The sequence below is a fragment of the Equus asinus genome, chromosome 4 (assembly GCF_041296235.1).
Source record: "Equus asinus isolate D_3611 breed Donkey chromosome 4, EquAss-T2T_v2, whole genome shotgun sequence".
Taxonomy (NCBI): domain Eukaryota; kingdom Metazoa; phylum Chordata; class Mammalia; order Perissodactyla; family Equidae; genus Equus; species Equus asinus.
The window spans coordinates 131553174-131572612 of record NC_091793.1 but is presented as its reverse complement, the minus strand read 5'-3'; the positions used below and the strand labels follow the sequence as shown (position 1 = coordinate 131572612).

Genomic DNA, 19439 nt, shown 5'->3' with positions numbered 1-19439 from the left:
ACTTTTCCAAGTGGCTATACTGTTTTATATTCCCACAAGCAGTGTCTGAAGATGCTTCTAGTTTCTCCACATCCTTGCCCACACTTTGTTTTTTGGTTTGTTTTGCCATTCTAGCCATTCTCATACATGTGTTATTGTATCTCATTATGGCTCTAAGTTGTATGTCCCTAATGACTAATGACTAATGATGATGGATATCCTTTCTTGTGGTTGTTTGACATTCGTATAACTACTTTGGTGAAGTGTCTAAGTCTTTTGCCCTTCTTTTTATTGGATTGTTTGTCTTATTATTGCACTGTAAGAGTTCTTTATATATTTCCTATGCAAGTCCTTTATCACATATATATTTGCAAATATTTTCTCCCAGTCTGTGTCTTATCTTTTCATTTTCCTTATGGTATTTTTTTGAAAAGCAAAAGTTTTAAATTTTGATTAAGCTCAATTTATCAATTTTTTCTTTTATTGTTCATGGTTTTGGAGTCCTATCTGAGAATCTTTTCCTATCACAAGGTCATAAAGATTTTCTCCTATATTTTCTTAGAAGCTTTCTAGTTTTAGCTCTTACATTTTTGTGCATGATTTATTTCAATGGTGTATCTGTGGTGTGAGGTAAGGGTTGAAGTTCAAGTTTTTGCATATAAATATTCATATGTTCAGCCCCATTTGTGGAAAAGACTATTCCCATTGAATTACCTTAGCACCTTTATGGAAAATCATTTGACCATATATGGGGTTCTACTTCTGTTCCATTGATCTATGTGTCTATCTTTACACCACTACCGTGCTGTCTTGATCCTTATAGTAAGTTTTGAAATCAGACAGTTTAAGTGCACAAAATTTATTATTCTTTTTCAAAATTGTTTTGGCTACTCTAGGTCTTTTGCATTTCTGTATACATTTTAAGATCAGCTTATCAGTTCTTCAAAAAGAAAAGTAGCCTACTGGGATTTAGGGACTTTGCATTGAATCTGTAGACCAATTTTGGGAGAATGGCCATTTCAATAGTATTGAGTCTTCCAGTCCGTAAATATGTTATTTCTCTCCGTTTATTTAGATCTTTAATTGCTCAGCGGTGTCTTGTATTTTTAACGTACAAGTTTTGTATTTCTTTTAAAAAAGTTTTTCCTAGGTATTTTTATTTTTGATGTTATTGTGAATGGAATTATTTAATTCCATTTTCTGATTGTTTGTTGCCAGTATATAGAAAAATCAATTGATTTTTGCTTCTTGATCTTAGATCCTAAGACATTACTACACTAGTTTACTAGTTCTGGAGCTTTTATTTATTATTTTTTTTTATCCTTTATTTATTTATTTATTTTTTTGGTGAGGAAGATTGGCCCTGAGCTAACATCTGTTGCCAATCTTCTTTTTCTTTTTCTTCCTTTTCTCCCTAAAGCCCCAGTACATAGTTGTATATCCTACTTGTAGGTCATTCTAGTTTTTCTATGTGGGATGCCACCACAGCATGGCTTGATGAACAGTGTGTATGTCTGTGCCCAGGATCTTAACCGGCAAACCCTGGGCCGCCAAAGTGGAGTGTGTGAACTTAAACACTTGGCCATGGGGCCAGCCCCTATGGAGCTTTTAAAAAGATGCCTTAGAATTTCCTGTATATACAATCGTGTTGTCTAAAAATAAAGATACTTATGCTACTCCATTTCCAATCTAGATGCCTTTTGTTTCCTTCTCTTTCCATTTTGCACTTGTTAGGACCTTCAGTACATTGTTGGATAGAATTGGTGAGAATGGAATTCCCAGTCTTAGGGGAAAAGCCTTCAGTCTTTCATATTTATGTAGGATGTCAGTTGTAGGTTTTTAAGATACTCTTTATCAGGTTGAGGAGGTTCCCTTCTTTTCCTAGTTTGTTGAGAGTTTTTATCATAAATGGGTGCTGGATTTCTGTCAGATGCTTTTTCAGTGTCCATTGAGATGATCATTTGGTTTTTGTCCTTTAGTCTATTTATATGGTATATTACATTAATTGCTTTTGATATGTTAAAGAAACCTTGCATTCCTCTCACTTAGTCATTATGTATAATCCTTTCTATATGTTGCTGGATTTGATTTCCTAATATTTTGTTAAGGAGTTTCAAGTCTATGTTAATAGGTGATATGAGTCTGTACTTTTCTTCTGATATCTTTGTCTGGCTTTTGTATCAAGGCACTACTGGCCTCATAAAATGAGTTGGGAAGTGTTTACCTCCTTTATTTTTTAAATGAATTTGTGTAGAATTGGTATTATTTTTTCCTTACTTTTTGATGGAATTTATTAATGAAGCCATCTGGACCTGAACTTTTCTTTGTGGGAAGATTATTAATTACTAATTCAATTAGTTTACCCACTATAGATCTATTCAGATTTACTATTTCTTCTTGAGTCATGTTGGTACTTTTAAATTTTTTTTATGCAGAATACACTTTTTATTTAAGTTGTCTGATTTGCTGGCAGAAAGTTATTAGACAACTTCCATGTTTTCAGCCTTTCTACTCATTTCTCCCTTTGGGATCTGCTGACTGCAAGACCAGAGCCTTTTCTATGGGTCTTCTAGGCAGACTGGTTTCCTTCCTGCGTGAGTTATGGGCTGTGGTGTTTTCAACTCTGCTTCATCTGTCTTCTATCATCTTTTAATGTTCCAAAAATTTGTTGAAATATCTCTCAGTTGATGACCCTCTAGTCTCTTCACAATCGTTGGTTAAAATTATTTTACAAGCATTTTCACAGGGAAACTTGAAAAAAGGGCTATTTATGCCACCATCTTGAACCAAAACCTCTATTGATTTAATAAAGAAAGAAAAAATTGATATATTTCTTTTCACTTTTGAGAAATAAGTACATCATGTTTTCTTTTTAACTAGATAAAGTGTCTCCTATATTGATTATTTTATTTCTGAAAGGAATGTTTTTCTGTTGGAAAGAGCATGGCAGTTTGGAAGTATGTATGGATGGGCAAATTCTTGTTTTCATACTTAATTAACTGTATGACAAAGGGGAAGTTATTTAATCTTTCTGTCATTTAGTTTTATCTGTGAAGTGGGGATAATTATCCCATTGTGTCTTTAACAACAGGTGTGAAGATTAGAGTAGAGATAATATATGTGAGACATTTAGGGTCTGACTAGGTGATCGGTAAAAGGCTTCTATTATTGTTTTTCCCAGTGAACAAAATCTTTTCCTGTAGCCGCAGAATGATAGAATCACAGAGTTTTATAGCTGAAGGATTTTCGTTCTGACTTCAGGAACTTCTCCAGCAGTTCCCAGGGCCCCCAGCCTTCTTCCTCCTCACCTACCCTAAGCTTGCTGCATCCTTCTAGGCAGGCCTTACTCACACAGAGGATGAGGTTTGTTTGATGCTCAGGATTCAGCAGGTAGATAAGATGAGCATGTCTGCTATTAAAAATCCCCCAATAACCCAGTTATTAAGGTCATCTACTTTATAGTGGCAGAATCTGAACCCAGATGTCTTGATTCCTGAACTATGTTGCTGTCATATTAGTACCTCTTTACTGTACAATCAACAAAATAGTGAGGTGATTACTTTTGTAGTTGGAATAATCAACCTTTCTCTCTCCAGTTACAGAATACCTTGAAGATCTCCCACCCCTCCTTTCATACTCTTATTCCCTCACTTGAGAATGGTTCATTGAGCACCTGCTGTGTACTGATTAAACTGAGACATCACCTGAGATGTTACTGAGACAGTGCCTTGACTCTTTTCTCTGGTCCATCTTATTGAAAAGAATAAGTGTAAAGTTCACAAAGTATTGGATTCCTAGGTTTGCAAAAGTCTAAGTTAGAAGGCCCATTCTGGGTACCTATCTTGGTATGGTGTCTCAGACAGATATTCAACAAACCTCCAGCCTCTACTCACTGGACAGCAGGAGTGGGAAGGAGTATTTTATCATACAGCATCACTGACCTGATCAGCATCCCAGGTGAAGTTGGGATCCAGAACATAATACATTGAATGATAAAGAGGTTAAAGCTATCTCAGAACAACTTGTTGTTTTTCCTGAACTATGCCTTTCTGCAAAATGGAACGTAAGAAGACATGAATTGTGGTTCATATCTGGTATAGATTTTGAATTGAATTGTAGCTATAAATATTATAGTGTGATATAAACTTCTAGCCAATAATAAATACAAAGGAGCATATGAGCCTCTATGTCACTCACTGCTGACTTGTACTGTATGTCTCTAGAAGTCTGAGGAATGGTCTTTTGAAGAATGCATCTGTGTCTTCTGCAAAACCAAATGTAAAGTCTTTTCCATCAGTGTGCTTTTTTTTTAAACTTTTTATTAAGATTATGATAGTTTACAACCTTGTGAAATTTCAGTTGTACATTATTGTTTGTCAGTCATGTTGTAGGTGGTGCACCTCTTCACCCTTTGTGCCCACCCCCACCCCTCCTTTCCCCTCGTAACCACTGATCTGTTCTCTTTGTCTACATGTTTAACTTCTATCTCTGAGCAGAGTCATACAGAGTTCATCCTTCTCTATCTGGCTTATTTCACTTAACATAATTCCCTCAAGGTCCATCCATGTTGTTGTGAATGGGACAATTTTATCCTTTTTTATGGCTGAGTAATATTCCATTATATATATATATATATATACCATATCTTCTTTATCCAATCATCAGTTGATGGGCACTTAGATTGCTTCCATGTCTTGGCTATTGTAAATAATGCTGCGATGAACATAGGGGTGCATGGGACTTTTGGAATTGCTGATTTCAAGTTCTTTGGATAGATACCCAGTAGTGGGATGGCTGGGTCATATGGTATTTCTATTTTTAATTTTTTGAGAAATCTCCATACTGTTTCCATAGTGGCTGCACCAATTTGCATTCCCACCAGCAGTGTAATAAGGGTTCCTTTTTCTCCACAACGTCTCCATCAGTGCTCTTTTAAACCTCATATTTATAAGTAACCATACATAGTTTAGGAATAAGGCGAGAACACTCTTATAAAATTTCAGAGAAAAGAGAGCTTGATTTTAGAGTAATGAGGAAGAATGAGTAAAGCCCATCAAGAAGGGTGTGGTCTCTGAATTAGGTACTGCAAATCATTTCCAGTATAACTGTCTCTCTACAAATAAGGAGAAAGAATTCTGGGAGGAATATGGTACCAAACCAATATGTATACTGTTAATAAAATGTTCAACAGTTCATTTTTTCTTATGATTTAAATAAGACAGTCCTGCTGTTTTCATATCTATTAGTTTCTGTTCTAACTGCCCTTTATACGCATTTGAATAGTGTGTTTATCATTTTCTTAGGCAACAAGATGCTGTCTTAAACTCACCTACCCCTGATGAAAGCCCATTTTCAAAGCAGACCACCTCTGCAATAGAGAAAGACATCTTGGTAAGGAGCTATTTCTTTTGTCAGTATTATTGAAAGTAAAAAAAGCACTTGGAGATACTTTTATGCTTTTGACTTATTCTCTGCTGCTCCCTTGTGAAGCTCTGTGGTTCTAGGAGTGAATGCAGAGTTCCATAAAGTTGCTCTCCTGGGTTAATGAAGGAAGTCACTCTCTCTTGCTGCCTAAGCCCACAGTCTTAGGCAAGAGTCTCAGGTTTAGCTGCTCCTTTCATTACAGCTAGCCTCTGCCTTGTAGAGAGAGACATTCTACGTCGTTATTCTTCTATGAGATATTATCCTGATTACATAATGTACACATTACAGAGCATATTAACTTACTGTAGAAATAGTAATTCTCTGAGTATTTCAAATACAGATTTTTAAAAATGTAAATATCAAAGATTTTAGCATTTCTAATTTGAAAGTATTTTGATGCTTAAATATTTTTCTAATAAGTGACATATAAAAACTTCTTGTGAAAATATATTGAAGTTAAATGTCTATTATTAGAGAAATACTATCTGGTCTTAAAATGAATATTTGATGCACACATTTAATAGCAGCTATAAAATTCTAGTGTGGAATGTTAATAGGCCAGTTGGGAGTTTCCTAAATCCTGTTGTGTAACATTTCTGAGATTCATGTTTAGGAATACTGATTCACATGAGGCTTTAAGATCAAATTCTGATGATCAGTAAGAAAAGGATAAAAACTGGCATACCAAATTTTCACGTTTATAAAACACTGAACTCTACTTCCACGTGTGCTCTGTTCAGTACTTCATAGATTTGGTAGTATAACTTTATGTTTTAAAATGGAGTTATGAACTAAGATAAGAGCTTTAATTTTCATGAAATATATATTTTTTTGAATTTAGGAGATCTCAAATAATGCCTACATGAATTACATAAAATGTATTTTTATGATTTGTAAATACTTTGTTCTCGTAAAGTTTTAATTTTGCTTTGTAGTTTCATTTTTGATAAACACACTTCTTTTGTTATAGTACTAAACTCATCTACATTTCTGGTCTCCTTTATGTAGAGATATTACTATTACATTCACCATGGAATTGATACGGACCATGTAGCCCCAATGGAAGATTCTTGGCTAGAGAATGTATTGAATTTAGTTCCCCAACATCTGAAAGTCCTCACTAACAGCATACTTGTACTATCTGATGAAATGAGAGAAGATTACCTTCTTAGTGTAAAAAAATCCATAGGTAAATCGGTATTTCTCCTTGCTTTCTAATTTGAATATGTGACTCATTAAGGATAAATTTTTTTAATAGAAAGTCAATACCTACACTTGTAACTGTTTATTATATTTATTATGCTCTTTCTTGTATTGCTGTTACATTGCTTAAGATCGTAGGCAAATTTCATTAATAAAGTATAACAAAACTTTTTTTAAAAACTCTTTCTATTAGTAGGGATATATTAATTAACATGTAATTAATTAACATTAATTAACTACTTAGTTAACATTAACATTGCTGATATCATAAATTAGAATGTGATTAATTACAAAATTGTTGCTATGGACCAGGAGCTGGCAAACTACAGCTCACAGGCCCAGTCTTGCCCACTGCCTGTTTTGGTAAATAAAGTTTTATCAGAACACGGCCACACACATTCATTTGCATATTGCCTTTGGCTGCTTTTGAGCTATGAGAGCAGAATTAAATAGTTATGATTGAGACTTTGTGGCTCACAAAGTTGAAAATATTTACAATCTGGCCCCTTTACGTGGAAAGTTTGTTAACTCGTGATATAGAACAATAGATTCTAAGACTGACTAATCATCAGAATCGTTTTTAAAATACTAATTTCTGGACCCATCTGAATTAAAATCTCTAGAGTCAGGGCTATACTTTTTAAAATTGATACTTTTGAACCTATACTTTTTAAAAAGGTTCTCCAATTGGTTGTGTTAGTAAACCTGGTATAATTGATGTTATGTTCAGAGTTGAAGAAATCATAATGTTTTGGAGAGGCCTGGGGACCCCTCAGGGAGAAAAGCATTCATTGCATTTAAGACTCCTATTGAGTGTCATGGTACTATAAAAATAAAAAGCCAAATCCTTACCTCTAAAGTTCATAGTGTAATGAGGGAGATGGACAAATCACTAAATGACATATCAGAGTAGTAGGTGCAGTGAGGAGGGAAATGGAGGACCCGCTCTAAGGGAGAAAAAGTCATGCCCCACTTGTTGGGAAGGACTCTGGGGCCACCTGAACGGAGTCTTGAAGGATGAACAGTGTACTGGGGAACATGCTGGGCCAAGGAAATGGTGTGAGCAATGGCGGACACACATGAAAGGTTGTTCCAGGCTTGTAAGCAGTTCTGCTGGCCAAAGTAGAGGGTGCATCTTTGGGAAGGCGACAGAATATGAAGAGCCTTACATGCTTTTCTGAAGCACTTAAAGAGAAGATGCTAAAGGATTTTAAGCTGAGGGGTAATAACATGTTGGCATTTTAGAAATAGCATCTTGAAGGACAGGCAGGAAAATTAGATAAATGTGAATTAGAGACCACAGAGGACAAAAGCGAAATAGCTCACTTTACTGATTTTTATAACAAGATTGTTTTGTGCTCCTAAGCAATTTAAAAGACAACGAGGCAATTTGTATCTTTCCTCAGTGAAGGGAAACTATTGCCGCTCTGTATTATTGACCTTTAGTTCAACGAGAACTACTTCTGATGGAATAGCTATAAAGGAAAATGTAATATTAAAAGAAATTATCATCTCAAATGAAAGAACAGGGACGTTGTTAAGAAAGGGAACATACACTCTCAAAGACAGAGACATCAGATTTTCTCATAAAATTTAAAACATTTTCTTATTTGTAAATGCACAAATTTCTCATTATTTTAGAAAACATAACATAAAGAATTAATTCAATGAAATTAGTTTTGCAATTGCTTTGAGGTATACTACAATTAGTATAAGGTTATTGATCATAACTTTTCAATTTTCTTCTAGTTGATTTTGTTTTAAAAGATCCTAGAGAAAAAGAAGATGATAAACAGGCAGGTGAACTTCTACCCCATCGTGCTGAGTAAGCAATCACATTGTTCTAAGAATACTGGTTATGTGACCATTCCTGTGTATGTGTCTGTATTTGTACACCAGTTATATCTTCTCATGTATGTATGTGTTTTTATTTACATACTTCATATGTGCAATTGATTGTTCTTACTATCTTTGTTTATTTATTTATGTATTTAAGCCCTAATGTGTTACATTTACAAATTGATGGAAAGTTGGGTAGACAAAGAGACACATAGATGGACACCTGGGTAGTTAAAACATAAGTACCTTGGTGAAAGAATATAGATCTTTGTATCTCCACAGCTCCTAGCACAGGCTTCAGATTAATAGGGATATAAAAGCTTGATGGCAATTTGAATGCCCACAAACACATTGGGAATGTTGTATAAAAATATGAGTATATAGAATATATTTCAATTTATTACATGGATTAAAATATAGAACACAATGGGAAAATCCATTTCCTATATATTTTCCGTAAAGTAATTAACATTTAGGAATAAATCTCTTAATGGGTTTGAAGAATAGAGCTTATATTTATATGATTAAGTAACCAATTCAGTTTTACTTTGTTTCCTTCATATCATTTAAAAGTGCCCCAAATTGTTTCCCATAATGAGAAAAAAAAAAAAACCAGTTATGTAGCCATTTCCAACACATCTTCTATGGAGAACAGCTTTTCTACTGGGGATAGACAAAAGTCATCCTTTGTCATTGTGAAGGTGGTATAGCCACAACTGAAAAACTAAATTAAACTTACTCTATGATAAAGCAAGACTAAGTGTTTAAAATCAATGAGAGTAGAAAAATTATAGACATAAAATGTCAATGTTTAAATATACTCTGAAAGATGAACATGACACATCTGCAATATACAAAAGATGACTGTTCATGTCATGGGAGTTCCAGAATAAATGTCTTCAAGTAGGAATGTTAGTGTTTGTGCTTTTGTAAATGACCTTTACACATTAACAAAGGTGAAGTTCAAGGGGTTTCCAAAGGCAGACTGGACTATATCCTTAAAATATCTTAAAAATAAAGGAAAAATGTAAATTTTTTATGTCCTGAAATTAAGAGAATCTTTCAAGATATTTATGAAGCATAGCTGGCTACTGTTTGATCATTATGAGTTATTTGTGGACTCAATAGGATCAGGTAGTTAGAGAAAAAAATTAATTACCTTATGTGTTAAAGAATTAAATCTAATTTCAAATGTATTAATTATTACCCTGAAATTATACTAAACCATAATGAGTATGACTTTTATATATTTTAAACGTAATTGTATGTTTTGTTATTACCATTAGGGATACATCATGTTTTTTATTAAACTTAAACCATTACAACTAAAAAAGTACATTGACTATAAAAATACTTTCTTTTGATTTTTAAAGACGATAACTAAATATTTTCTCTTTGTTTTCAGGATGGAAATTCTTCCAAAACCTTGGAGGAAATCTTTTCTGTCTGCAAGCAGTTATATTAGGGATCACCTGAACGCAATGAACCCTACGATGCTGGCTGTGCTGGATTTGTGGCACGGTACTTTTAAGTGAGTATTTCTGGACTCATTGGACTTTTTTAAAGGAGAGATGAAAGTTATTTTATTTTTTTTTGTATTTTTATGTTTTTGTGAGGAAGATTGGCCCTAAGCTAATGTCTGTTGCCGTCTTCCTCTTTTTGCTTGAGGAAGGTTGTCTCTGAGCTAACATCTGTGCCAGTCTTCCTCTAGTTTATTTGTGGGATGCTGCCACAGTGTGGCTCGATGAGTGGTATGTAGGTCTGTGCCCAGGATCCAAAACTGCGAACCCTGGGCTGCTGAAGTGGAGCGCGCAAACTTAACCACTACGCCACCAGGCTGGCCCCTGAAAGTTATCTTAGCACATCTTAATTCTTTCTTTTACTTTTTTAGTTGCAAATTAAGAAAAAAATGACAAATTTAAACATAAGTATTTAAATATGGTTTTAAATGAACAACATAGACATATATAGAGAACCAGTGAACGTCACCTTTCATCTCTGACCCAATCCTACCCACCCCGTTACCACACATACTCTAAGGGATAATCATAGTTAAGGGGCTGAATTGTCATGGCTGTTTTAAATCCCACAGAGCATTAGCTGCTACACTCATCTATAGTGTTTGGAAACCTAGGAATATTGCCTGTGTGAACGGCATGAAGTAGAGTTCCTGGGTGACTGTTGGGATCATGCATGACCTCATATGCACTGTTGTGGTGGGATGGTGCAGCTGGGCGTGGCGAGTGCTTGGCAGAGCTGGGTGTGGACGCTGATGGTGCTGTGGAGCTAAAGAGCTTGGCCCTAGGGCTGAGGATGGTTTGCCTCCAAGTTTAGAACTTCTAGCTTCATATCCCCTCCGTTGCAGCACCCCTTCCAAGGCACTGGGGGTCCTAGCAATATTGTCCTAACAATATGCACCCATGGACATGTGTTTTTATAAAATGTGCAAAAGTAATACAGATTTATCTTATTTTTCTTAAAGAAGGCCTCGCTTGTGCCGCCTCAAAACCTGGATTGTTCCTGCCTTATAATAAAAGAGATGATACCCTGGTCTCCAAGGTGGTCTGGTGCTGTGACATGATCTCCAGGGTCTCCTGGCTTTTATTGCTTGTATTGTCCTTATAGCATGAGAGTACGATAAAGGAGAACATTTTTTCTGCCTCCCACAGACCAGCAAAGACCAGCAAATCATAGCTAAGAGTTGTGGTTGTTTCAGAAGCACAGCTGTTGTCTGCTTTGGGAAACCCCTGGACATACACACTAGGGAGGGCATCACCAACCAGCTTCTCTGAACTCCTTCCAAAGTTCAGATCCTCAGTGCACAGGAGCACCTAACCCTCACCCTGTTCCTGGGGTCTGCTCTCAGGAAGCAAAGCCATCCAGGATTGCCCTAGCTCTGCCACCATCCGACCAGAGGCTCCCTAGTTCGTCCCTTGCTCTCCCACAGGTAAAATGACTGTGGGTTTGTGGTATTCAAGGCCCCTTCCCTCCCTCACTCCATCCCTCTCTCCCTCTCTTCCTTTGTTTAACACATTTTAATTTAATTTCTTTATTTATGTAATTTACATCAGTACATAAGTGTGATCATGTACACTTTTTTTTTTTTTTAAAGATTTTATTTTTTCCTTTTTCTCCCCAAAGCCCCCCGGTACATAGTTGTGTATTCTTCTAGTTGTGGCATGTGGGACGCTGCCTCAGCGTGGTCTGATGAGCAGTGCCATGTCCGCGCCCAGGATTCGAACTAATGAAACACTGGGCCGCCTGCAGCGGAGCGCGCGAACTTAACCACTCGGCCACGGGGCCAGCCCCGATCATGTACACTTTTTAAGGGCAGTCTTTTTTCCTTTACTTTGACTCCCACCAGCCTTTCTTTTCCTCATACCTGCCCTTCTTTCCACCAAACCAGCACAAGACCCATGATAACCTAGTGGGTATCTTCCCATATTTTTCTTTCTCCTCATATAACCATATACATATGTATATCCACATGCATGTACATGTATAGCATAAAACTGGCTTTTGTTGGTCAGACTACATACTGCTAGAAAGTGGATCCTTCCAGCTCTCCATTGTACACTGTGGATTTCTTTGATTGAAATTGGCTTATAAGAATAAGATGAGGCTATCTCCCTGCCCCGTGTTTTTCTCACCTCTTTTCTCTTGGGTACTGGGGCTCAAATACCTCTCCCTGACAAGGCCCATGAGCTAATTCTGCTTGCAGTTATGAGGTCATGCAGTATAGTATATCACTTTCACAAAAGATTCTACATACAATAATACATTCCATTTTCAAAACACCACAATTGTTTTCTTTTACATCCATTCACGGATGGAATTGCTAGAACACACTGGCCTGGATGCTGGGGGAGGGCTCCATTGCCTAGGATTGTCCATAAAGGGCTAGACTTTGCCTGTTAGTCAATGTCAGGAGGCAAGAGACAAGACAATGCAGGAAGGAAGGGAAATAAAGAGTAGCAAAACTGAGATAAGAAAACAGTAAACAGTAGATGTGTCCAAAATTAGTGCCCATGGTCATGGTGGCAGAGGTGTTAGTAGCAGCAACTGAAGCAAACCTCAAGGCGTCCAGGATAAAGACAAATGAGAAAGCAGCTTTGCAGTCTGTGGGTGGAAAGAGGACCCCATCAACTCCTATGTTGCCTTTGCAGGCTTGAGTCATTTTACTCCCTATGTGAATATTAAGAAAGGGTGGGCAGTCATGAGTGCTGCCCCTCTGAGTAGAAGCTGGCATTGGAGATACAGGGTGTCCTTATTCTGGGTGACAGTCATTTACCCTGAATCTCAGCAGGTCTTGAAAATGTATTACATCTCTATGTGTGGCAGTGAGTTGGGGGATGACAACCTAAAAAATCATCTGAATAACTCTAAAATGCACGAGTGTGGAAACCTGAAGGGATGCTGTCTAGGTAGGAATGTGCACATTCATGTCCTTCAGTATTTAAGCTTACAGAACCCACTTAATGTCAGAGATAGCATTTGTAATGCAGTCACAACCTGCACAGCAGATATTTTTGCTTGAAAAATAGTGTATATATGAGGACACATGTACATATAGTGTATATATGAGTGTAGGAATTATCATAGGATATAAATTACAATAGTTGAATATAAAAGACAGATGTCTAAGAAAGTGAATTTCATCTTAAAAGATAAAATGGGTTTTTAAAAATTCATTATTTGACCCAAGTGAGCCCAAGAAAATATTGCTAGATTAGAACACTGTGGATTCATTTACTGTACTCAGAAAGGATACATGTTAAGTCACTCTTAAACATATTAAAAAGATACTTAATCTAACTCATAAGAGAAATGCAAAGACATTGAAATAAAAAGTACACCGAGAAATCATTTATTTCTATCAGAATGGCAAAATTCCAAAATATTGACATCATACTTCCTTGGTGAGATTTGAAGAAATGGCACCTTTTTGAGGGGAATCCAGCCACAGCTATTAAAATCACAAATTCATTTACACTTGAATCCAGCAATCTCACTTCTGGGAAATTAGCCTACAAATACACCTGAAAATATAGGAAATGATATAGGGTTAAGTTTCTTTATTGTTTATGAGAGGAAATGTAGGAAATGATATAGGTATAAGGCTCTTTTATTGCTCATTGCATTTGTTTATAAAAGTAAAAGACTGGAAACAACCAAGTATCCATCGATAGCTCACTGGCTCAGTAAGTTACAGCACATGCACGCAATGGAACATTACACAGCTATGAAATACAAATGAGAAAAATCTCAATAAGCTAATATGGAAAGATCTCCAGGATGGATTAATAAGTGAAAAAAGCAAACACAGAACACAAAAATGTGCTACTTTGAATGGGACAAAGAAGGGGGCTGGCAAGAACAAGACATATTTGTAACAGTAAAATTCATGGAACAAGCAAGAAATGTGGGCACTTGGAGTGGGATTTGGGGGCAACTTGGTTCCAGTAAGAAGTGAGATTAGCTTTGAGAACCAGAGATCAAAGTCAGCAACTGACTAGGTGTCGAGTCTAGAGTGTTGGGCTAGGACTGTTGAAATCTCTTCTGCTTGAAATCAGTGATGGACCCAGGTCAAGGTGGGTTTCAGCCTGCGATGAACAGGTGGTGGGTATGCGGGCAGGAAGGATGTGTGACTGACAGCTGAGTCTACAAAAATTTGTCTGATTGGCTGTCGCAGGTAAGGGATAGAGAGAGTTCAGAGAGGATCCTGAGGGTCACAGTCTGGGTGATTTGAGGCTGTTATTTGGCTCTATGAATAGAAAATTGAGATGAATAAGATATTTTGGTGGTTAGAAGACTCATAATCATAAAACTTTTAGAGACTTACAAGCATTTTCCTTCTGCTAACCAAGTTCAAGCTAAGGGATAGTGAGTAACCTTTTTTCCTGATTCTTTCCGTAGTTTTAAAGCAGTGGTTAAAACTATTGTTCTACCGCTAGGTTATTGTAGAGATTGTCCTGAGAAAGTAGGAAAGGTAGTATTTTTCCCATCTTCTTAACAATTCAGCCTATTGACCAAATGGGAAGTGTTCTCAGCAGAGATTTCAGGGAAAGTTGTTGTACATTAAAAGTTCTATAAAGACCTTTTAATCTCAAAACACCAAAGATGGCTGGCTTGTGCCTAGAATTCTGTCTTGGCCCCAACACTAAGGAGATGCAGGGAAAATCGGTTGGTGGCTCAGAAGCAAAGCGAATTCCGGGGCTCCTTCCCTAGCAATACTCTTAGTCAGCGTGCTTCACACCACGTGCACCTCTACGCTGATTGACAGCTGCAGCTTTAAAATGGAAAAACAGCTTGAAAACGTTGGCCAAGAAGCATGGAGAGCAGATTACCTTTGGTGTGTGCTATTATGCTACATTTTAGAAGTATTTTATTTAAAACACTACACTGCTCAGTTGTCCAGAATAACACGTTATCAAAGGCACTCCAGCAATGGTCAAACCTATTTTGTGCCTAATGTATTATCGACGCCACGTAGTGAGTGCATTATAACCTAAGAGATGGACTTTAGCTTGTGAAAAGAATATAGATAAGTAGATTTGAAATGTGTTTTGTTTACTAGCCAGGATTTTGCATTGGTATTTAAGTGAAGATTAAATCTGATGTTTTTAATAGTGTTTACTATCTTTCAGGTAACATAGAAATCACTTAATTACAATGGAAATCAAATAGCAGTTCCTCCAGTAGGGAAGGAATCTGTAGTTAAATTTAGGTAAATAACACAATGATACTAATAGGTAATATTGTCCTTTTATTTTAATCTGCCAGAGAAAGTTCTGAAATGAGCAAACCACATATATTACAAAGATCCATTGCATTGTAATCAGATAAGGGGTTGCATTGAAAACTGTTGACTGGAGTAAGCACTGTCTTTTCTAAAATAATTAAAACCAGACAGGTTCAAAAGATTGTGATACACGGGGTCTTAGTTATTTGTGAGAACTCCCTCACTCCATGACTCCCTAATATCAGGGATGCTTTCTTTGCAGAGAGGGTGCAGTTTTTGTGTTAGGAGCAGGGGGCCCTGTAAACTCTGAGCCCTGCCTCTTTTCCTGTTTTAATTGTTCCAGATTGAAAGCAAAACTCAGTCTAAACTATCCATCAAATCACAGACACTGCAGCCTTCTACTTCACAGTGCGGCTTCATAACGTCACAGTGTTCCTGTTGAATTGAATTATGTTAATTATTTTAAAAGTTGTAATATCTTATGCTCTTGAATATTTAATTTTATGAAACACAAATTTTAATGATAAAACCTAAATTATCATAGTTTTTGAGAAGAGATTAATTAGCAAAAATATTAAATGCAAAAACCCTCATACTTAAATCGCTTTTCATTTTTATCTCTTGCAGAAAATTGCGTTTAGTGGATGTAGAAGAATTTCACAATCGCCAGGAGGCATTAGAGCTGGCGACCTTTCAGAGTATTGTCATGAGACACATGGAATCTACCAAAGAGACTCTACTTAAATTGTAAAGTTTTGAAATTTCATGTAGGAAAACATAAATTTAAAAGTGTGATTGATAGAATACTGCATTTTAACTGCTTTTAGAAAATCCCATTTTAACAAATTTGTAATCATTTCTGTTTGAGAGTTAAATATGCTATCTTTAACTGCCTTGGTCTGTAATATCTACCCAGATGTTCTACACCACATAGATTGTGCAGAAACTAAAATGATTATAATTAATGGTTACTTTTTTCTCAGTGTCTGGTTTCTACCTCTGCTCTGATTGGATCAGAGGGTTGGAAACCGTGGGGGAACAATCATCAACCAATCATTTGCCACATATTTCTTTGACATCTATTATTAATACGTGCAAGGTGCTGTGCCTCTTTCATTTTGTTTTTGGATTCATGACGCAGAAGAGTTTAAAGAATAATTGGGTGGGAAAATACATTCTTTAAAGGAGTTTAAAATCTCATTGGGAGGTTGGCTTCATCAAATGATAACCAAACATCTTCTTAGACTGGCCCTTCAAACTGGTAACCACGTATGATTATTCTTGATGCTGGTGCCACACAATGTGCTCTGAAACAATACAGGAAATTGTCTCTATCATGGGTTATTAAATTATTATAAAGAGGACATTAAAATTAGATCAAATTTAAGATAACAGAGGACATGAAACTCCAGTATAGCTTCATAATTTCCAAAAGTTACTTAGAAATATATCTTGATAATTTAAGACTGAATCTTTCCTAATCTTTTTTTTCTCCAATGTGTTAGAATCAAATTCTTTGTCTGACATTACTTGAAAAACTTTTATTTAGTATTAGTATTTACTTAACATAAACAGAGAAGAGGTGCAGAATGAAACCTCATAATTATTACAGAGAAGAAAATGGCTCTAAAGGACAGAATAAGAATAAATTTTCTTGATCTGTAACTTCAGGGCTCTAGCCAAGGAATACATTACCCCTGTAAATTTTAGTAAATTGGGGTGTCAAAGTGCAGAGTAGAGTACAAACGTTTATTGAATGATGTTGCTGAGAGATGTAGATTGATTAGCTGTATCTGCTGATGCTTCCTGATTGATTCTAAGGGAAGAAGCTTCTGACCGTAATTTAGTGAGCCAGAGTGTGTTTATCATGGGTAAAAGGCGGAGCATCAGCTCACCACAGTGGAGAAGCATATAGCAAGTGATTGATTACAGCGTCTACCCCAAACCCAGGCATCTCCTCTTAGTCCTCATCCTCAGCTCTACTCAGTAGGTGCTGTGGTTTATCACCCTGCCTTCTGGAAATCTCTCTTTCTGTGTCCCTGTCCGTCTCTGTTTCTTTTCTTCTATTTCTTTTTTGGCACTACTTATTCTTATCACCAAGAGTAAGGGCTCCCCAGGTGTTTGATGTTTTTTCTCTTCTTTATATTCTCCAAAATTTCATGATTTCAGCTGTCTCAAGATCTTACGTGTTTCTGAGCTCTAGGCCCTTATTATGAATTTTGTACCACATATCTCCACTTGAATGCCATGTCAGCACCTGAATCTCAGCATCCCCATGATAGTGCTTATTCTGTCTTCCAGACTGCTGCTCTCCCTGTTCTGGACCATCCCCAAGCCAAATTGAAAACTTTGTGACTTTTTTTGTCTCCTTTTATTTAGAAAAAATTTTTTTCAGTTATTTTATTGAAGTCATATTGATTTATAACATTGTATAATTTCAGGTGTACATTATTATGTATCAGTTTCTGTGTAGACTGCATCGTGCTCACGCCCAATAGTCTAATTTTTATGCGTCACCGTATATATGTGCCCCTTTACCCCGACCCCCACTCCCTTCCCCTCTGGTAACCACCAATCTGTTCTTTTTATCCATGTATTTGTATATCTTCCATATAAATGAAGTAATATGGTGTTTGTCTTTCTCCGTCTGTCTTATTTTGCTTAATATAATATCCTCAAGGTCCATCCATGTTGTTGCAAATGGGATGACTTTGTCTTTTTTTATAGCTGAGTACTATTCTATTTTATATATATATGATATATATAAATAATATGTATAATATAATATATATTATATAATTATATATTAAATATGTAATATAATATACATTATATAATTATATATATTAAATATATAATATACTTGAGTTAATTTTTGTGTATGGTGTAAGATAATGGTATACTTTCATTCTTTTCTATGTGTCTGTCCAGTTTTCCCAACACCGTTTATTGAAGAGACTTTCCTTTCTCCATTGTATGTTCTTGACTCCTTTGTTGAAGATTAGCTGTCCATAGATATGTGGTTTTATGTCTGGGCTTTCAATTCTGTTCCATTGATCTGTATGTCTGTTTTTGTGCCAGTCCCATGCTGTTTTGATTATTATAGCTTTGTAGTATATTTTGAATTCAAAGATTGTGATGCCTCCAGCTTTGTTCTTTGTTCTCAGGAGTGCTTTTGCTGTTCAGGGTCTTTTGTTATTCCATATACATTTTAGGATTCTTTGTTCTATTTCCGTGAAGAATGTCATTGGGATTCTGATAGAGACTGCATTGAATCTGTAGATTGCTTTAGGTAGTATGGACATTTAATTATGTTTATTCTTCCAATCCATGTGCATGGAATATCTTTCCATTTCTTTATGTCGTCTTCAATTTCTTTCAATAATGTCTTATGGTTTTTAGCGTATAGGTCTTTCACTTCCTTGGTTAAATTTATTCCTGGATATTTTATTCTTTTTGTTGTGATTGTAAATAGGATTGTATTCTTGAATTCTTTTTCTTCTAGTTTGTTATTAGTGTATAGAAATGCAACTGATTTTTTAAGTTGATCTTGTACCCTGCAAGTTTATTGTATTTGTTGATTATTTCTAATAGTTTTCTGGTGGATTCTTTAGGGTTTTCTATATATAGAATCATGTCACTTGCAAACAGCAAGAGTTTCACTTCTTCCTTTCCAATGTGGGTACATTTTATTTCTTTTTCTTGCTTAATTGCTCTGGCCAAAACCTCCAGTACTCTGTTGAATAGGAGTGGTGAGAGTGGGCACCCTTGTCTTGTTCGTGTTCTCAGAAATATGACTTTCAGTTTTTCACCCTTAAGTATGATGTTGGCTGTGGGTTCGTCATATATGGCCTTTATTATGTTGAGGTACTTTCCTTCTATACCCATTTTATTGAGAGTTTTAATTACAAATGGATATTGGATTTTGTCAAATGCTTTCTCTGCATCTCTTGAGATGATCATGTGGTTTTTATTCCTCATTTTGTTATTGTGGTGTATCACATTGATTGATTTGCAGGTGTTGAACCATCCCTGTGTCCCTGGTATAAATCCCACTTGATCATGATGTATGATCCTTTTAATGTATTGCTGTATTTGGTTGCCAATATTTTGTTGAAGATTTTTGCATATATGTTCATCAGTGATATTGGCTTGTAATTTTCCTTCTTTTTGTTGTTCTTGTCTGGTTTTGGTATCAGAGTAATGTTGGTCTCATAAAATGGTTAGGAAGCATTCCATTTTCTTTGACTTT

General features: G+C 36.0%; 1 protein-coding gene across 2 annotated transcripts in view; it reads left to right on the top strand.

Moving 5' to 3' along the window:
- DNAH7 (dynein axonemal heavy chain 7) overlaps positions 1–19439 on the top strand; it is a 236331-nt gene that overhangs the window by 19480 nt on the left and 197412 nt on the right. For both annotated transcript variants that reach the window (XM_014835173.3, XM_070508274.1), the window contains 5 exons: positions 5283–5370; positions 6412–6592; positions 8356–8431; positions 9851–9976; positions 15815–15934. In XM_014835173.3, coding sequence (XP_014690659.3) covers positions 5283–5370; positions 6412–6592; positions 8356–8431; positions 9851–9976; positions 15815–15934 — 591 coding nt within the window. The remainder of the gene's footprint in view (positions 1–5282; positions 5371–6411; positions 6593–8355; positions 8432–9850; positions 9977–15814; positions 15935–19439) is intronic.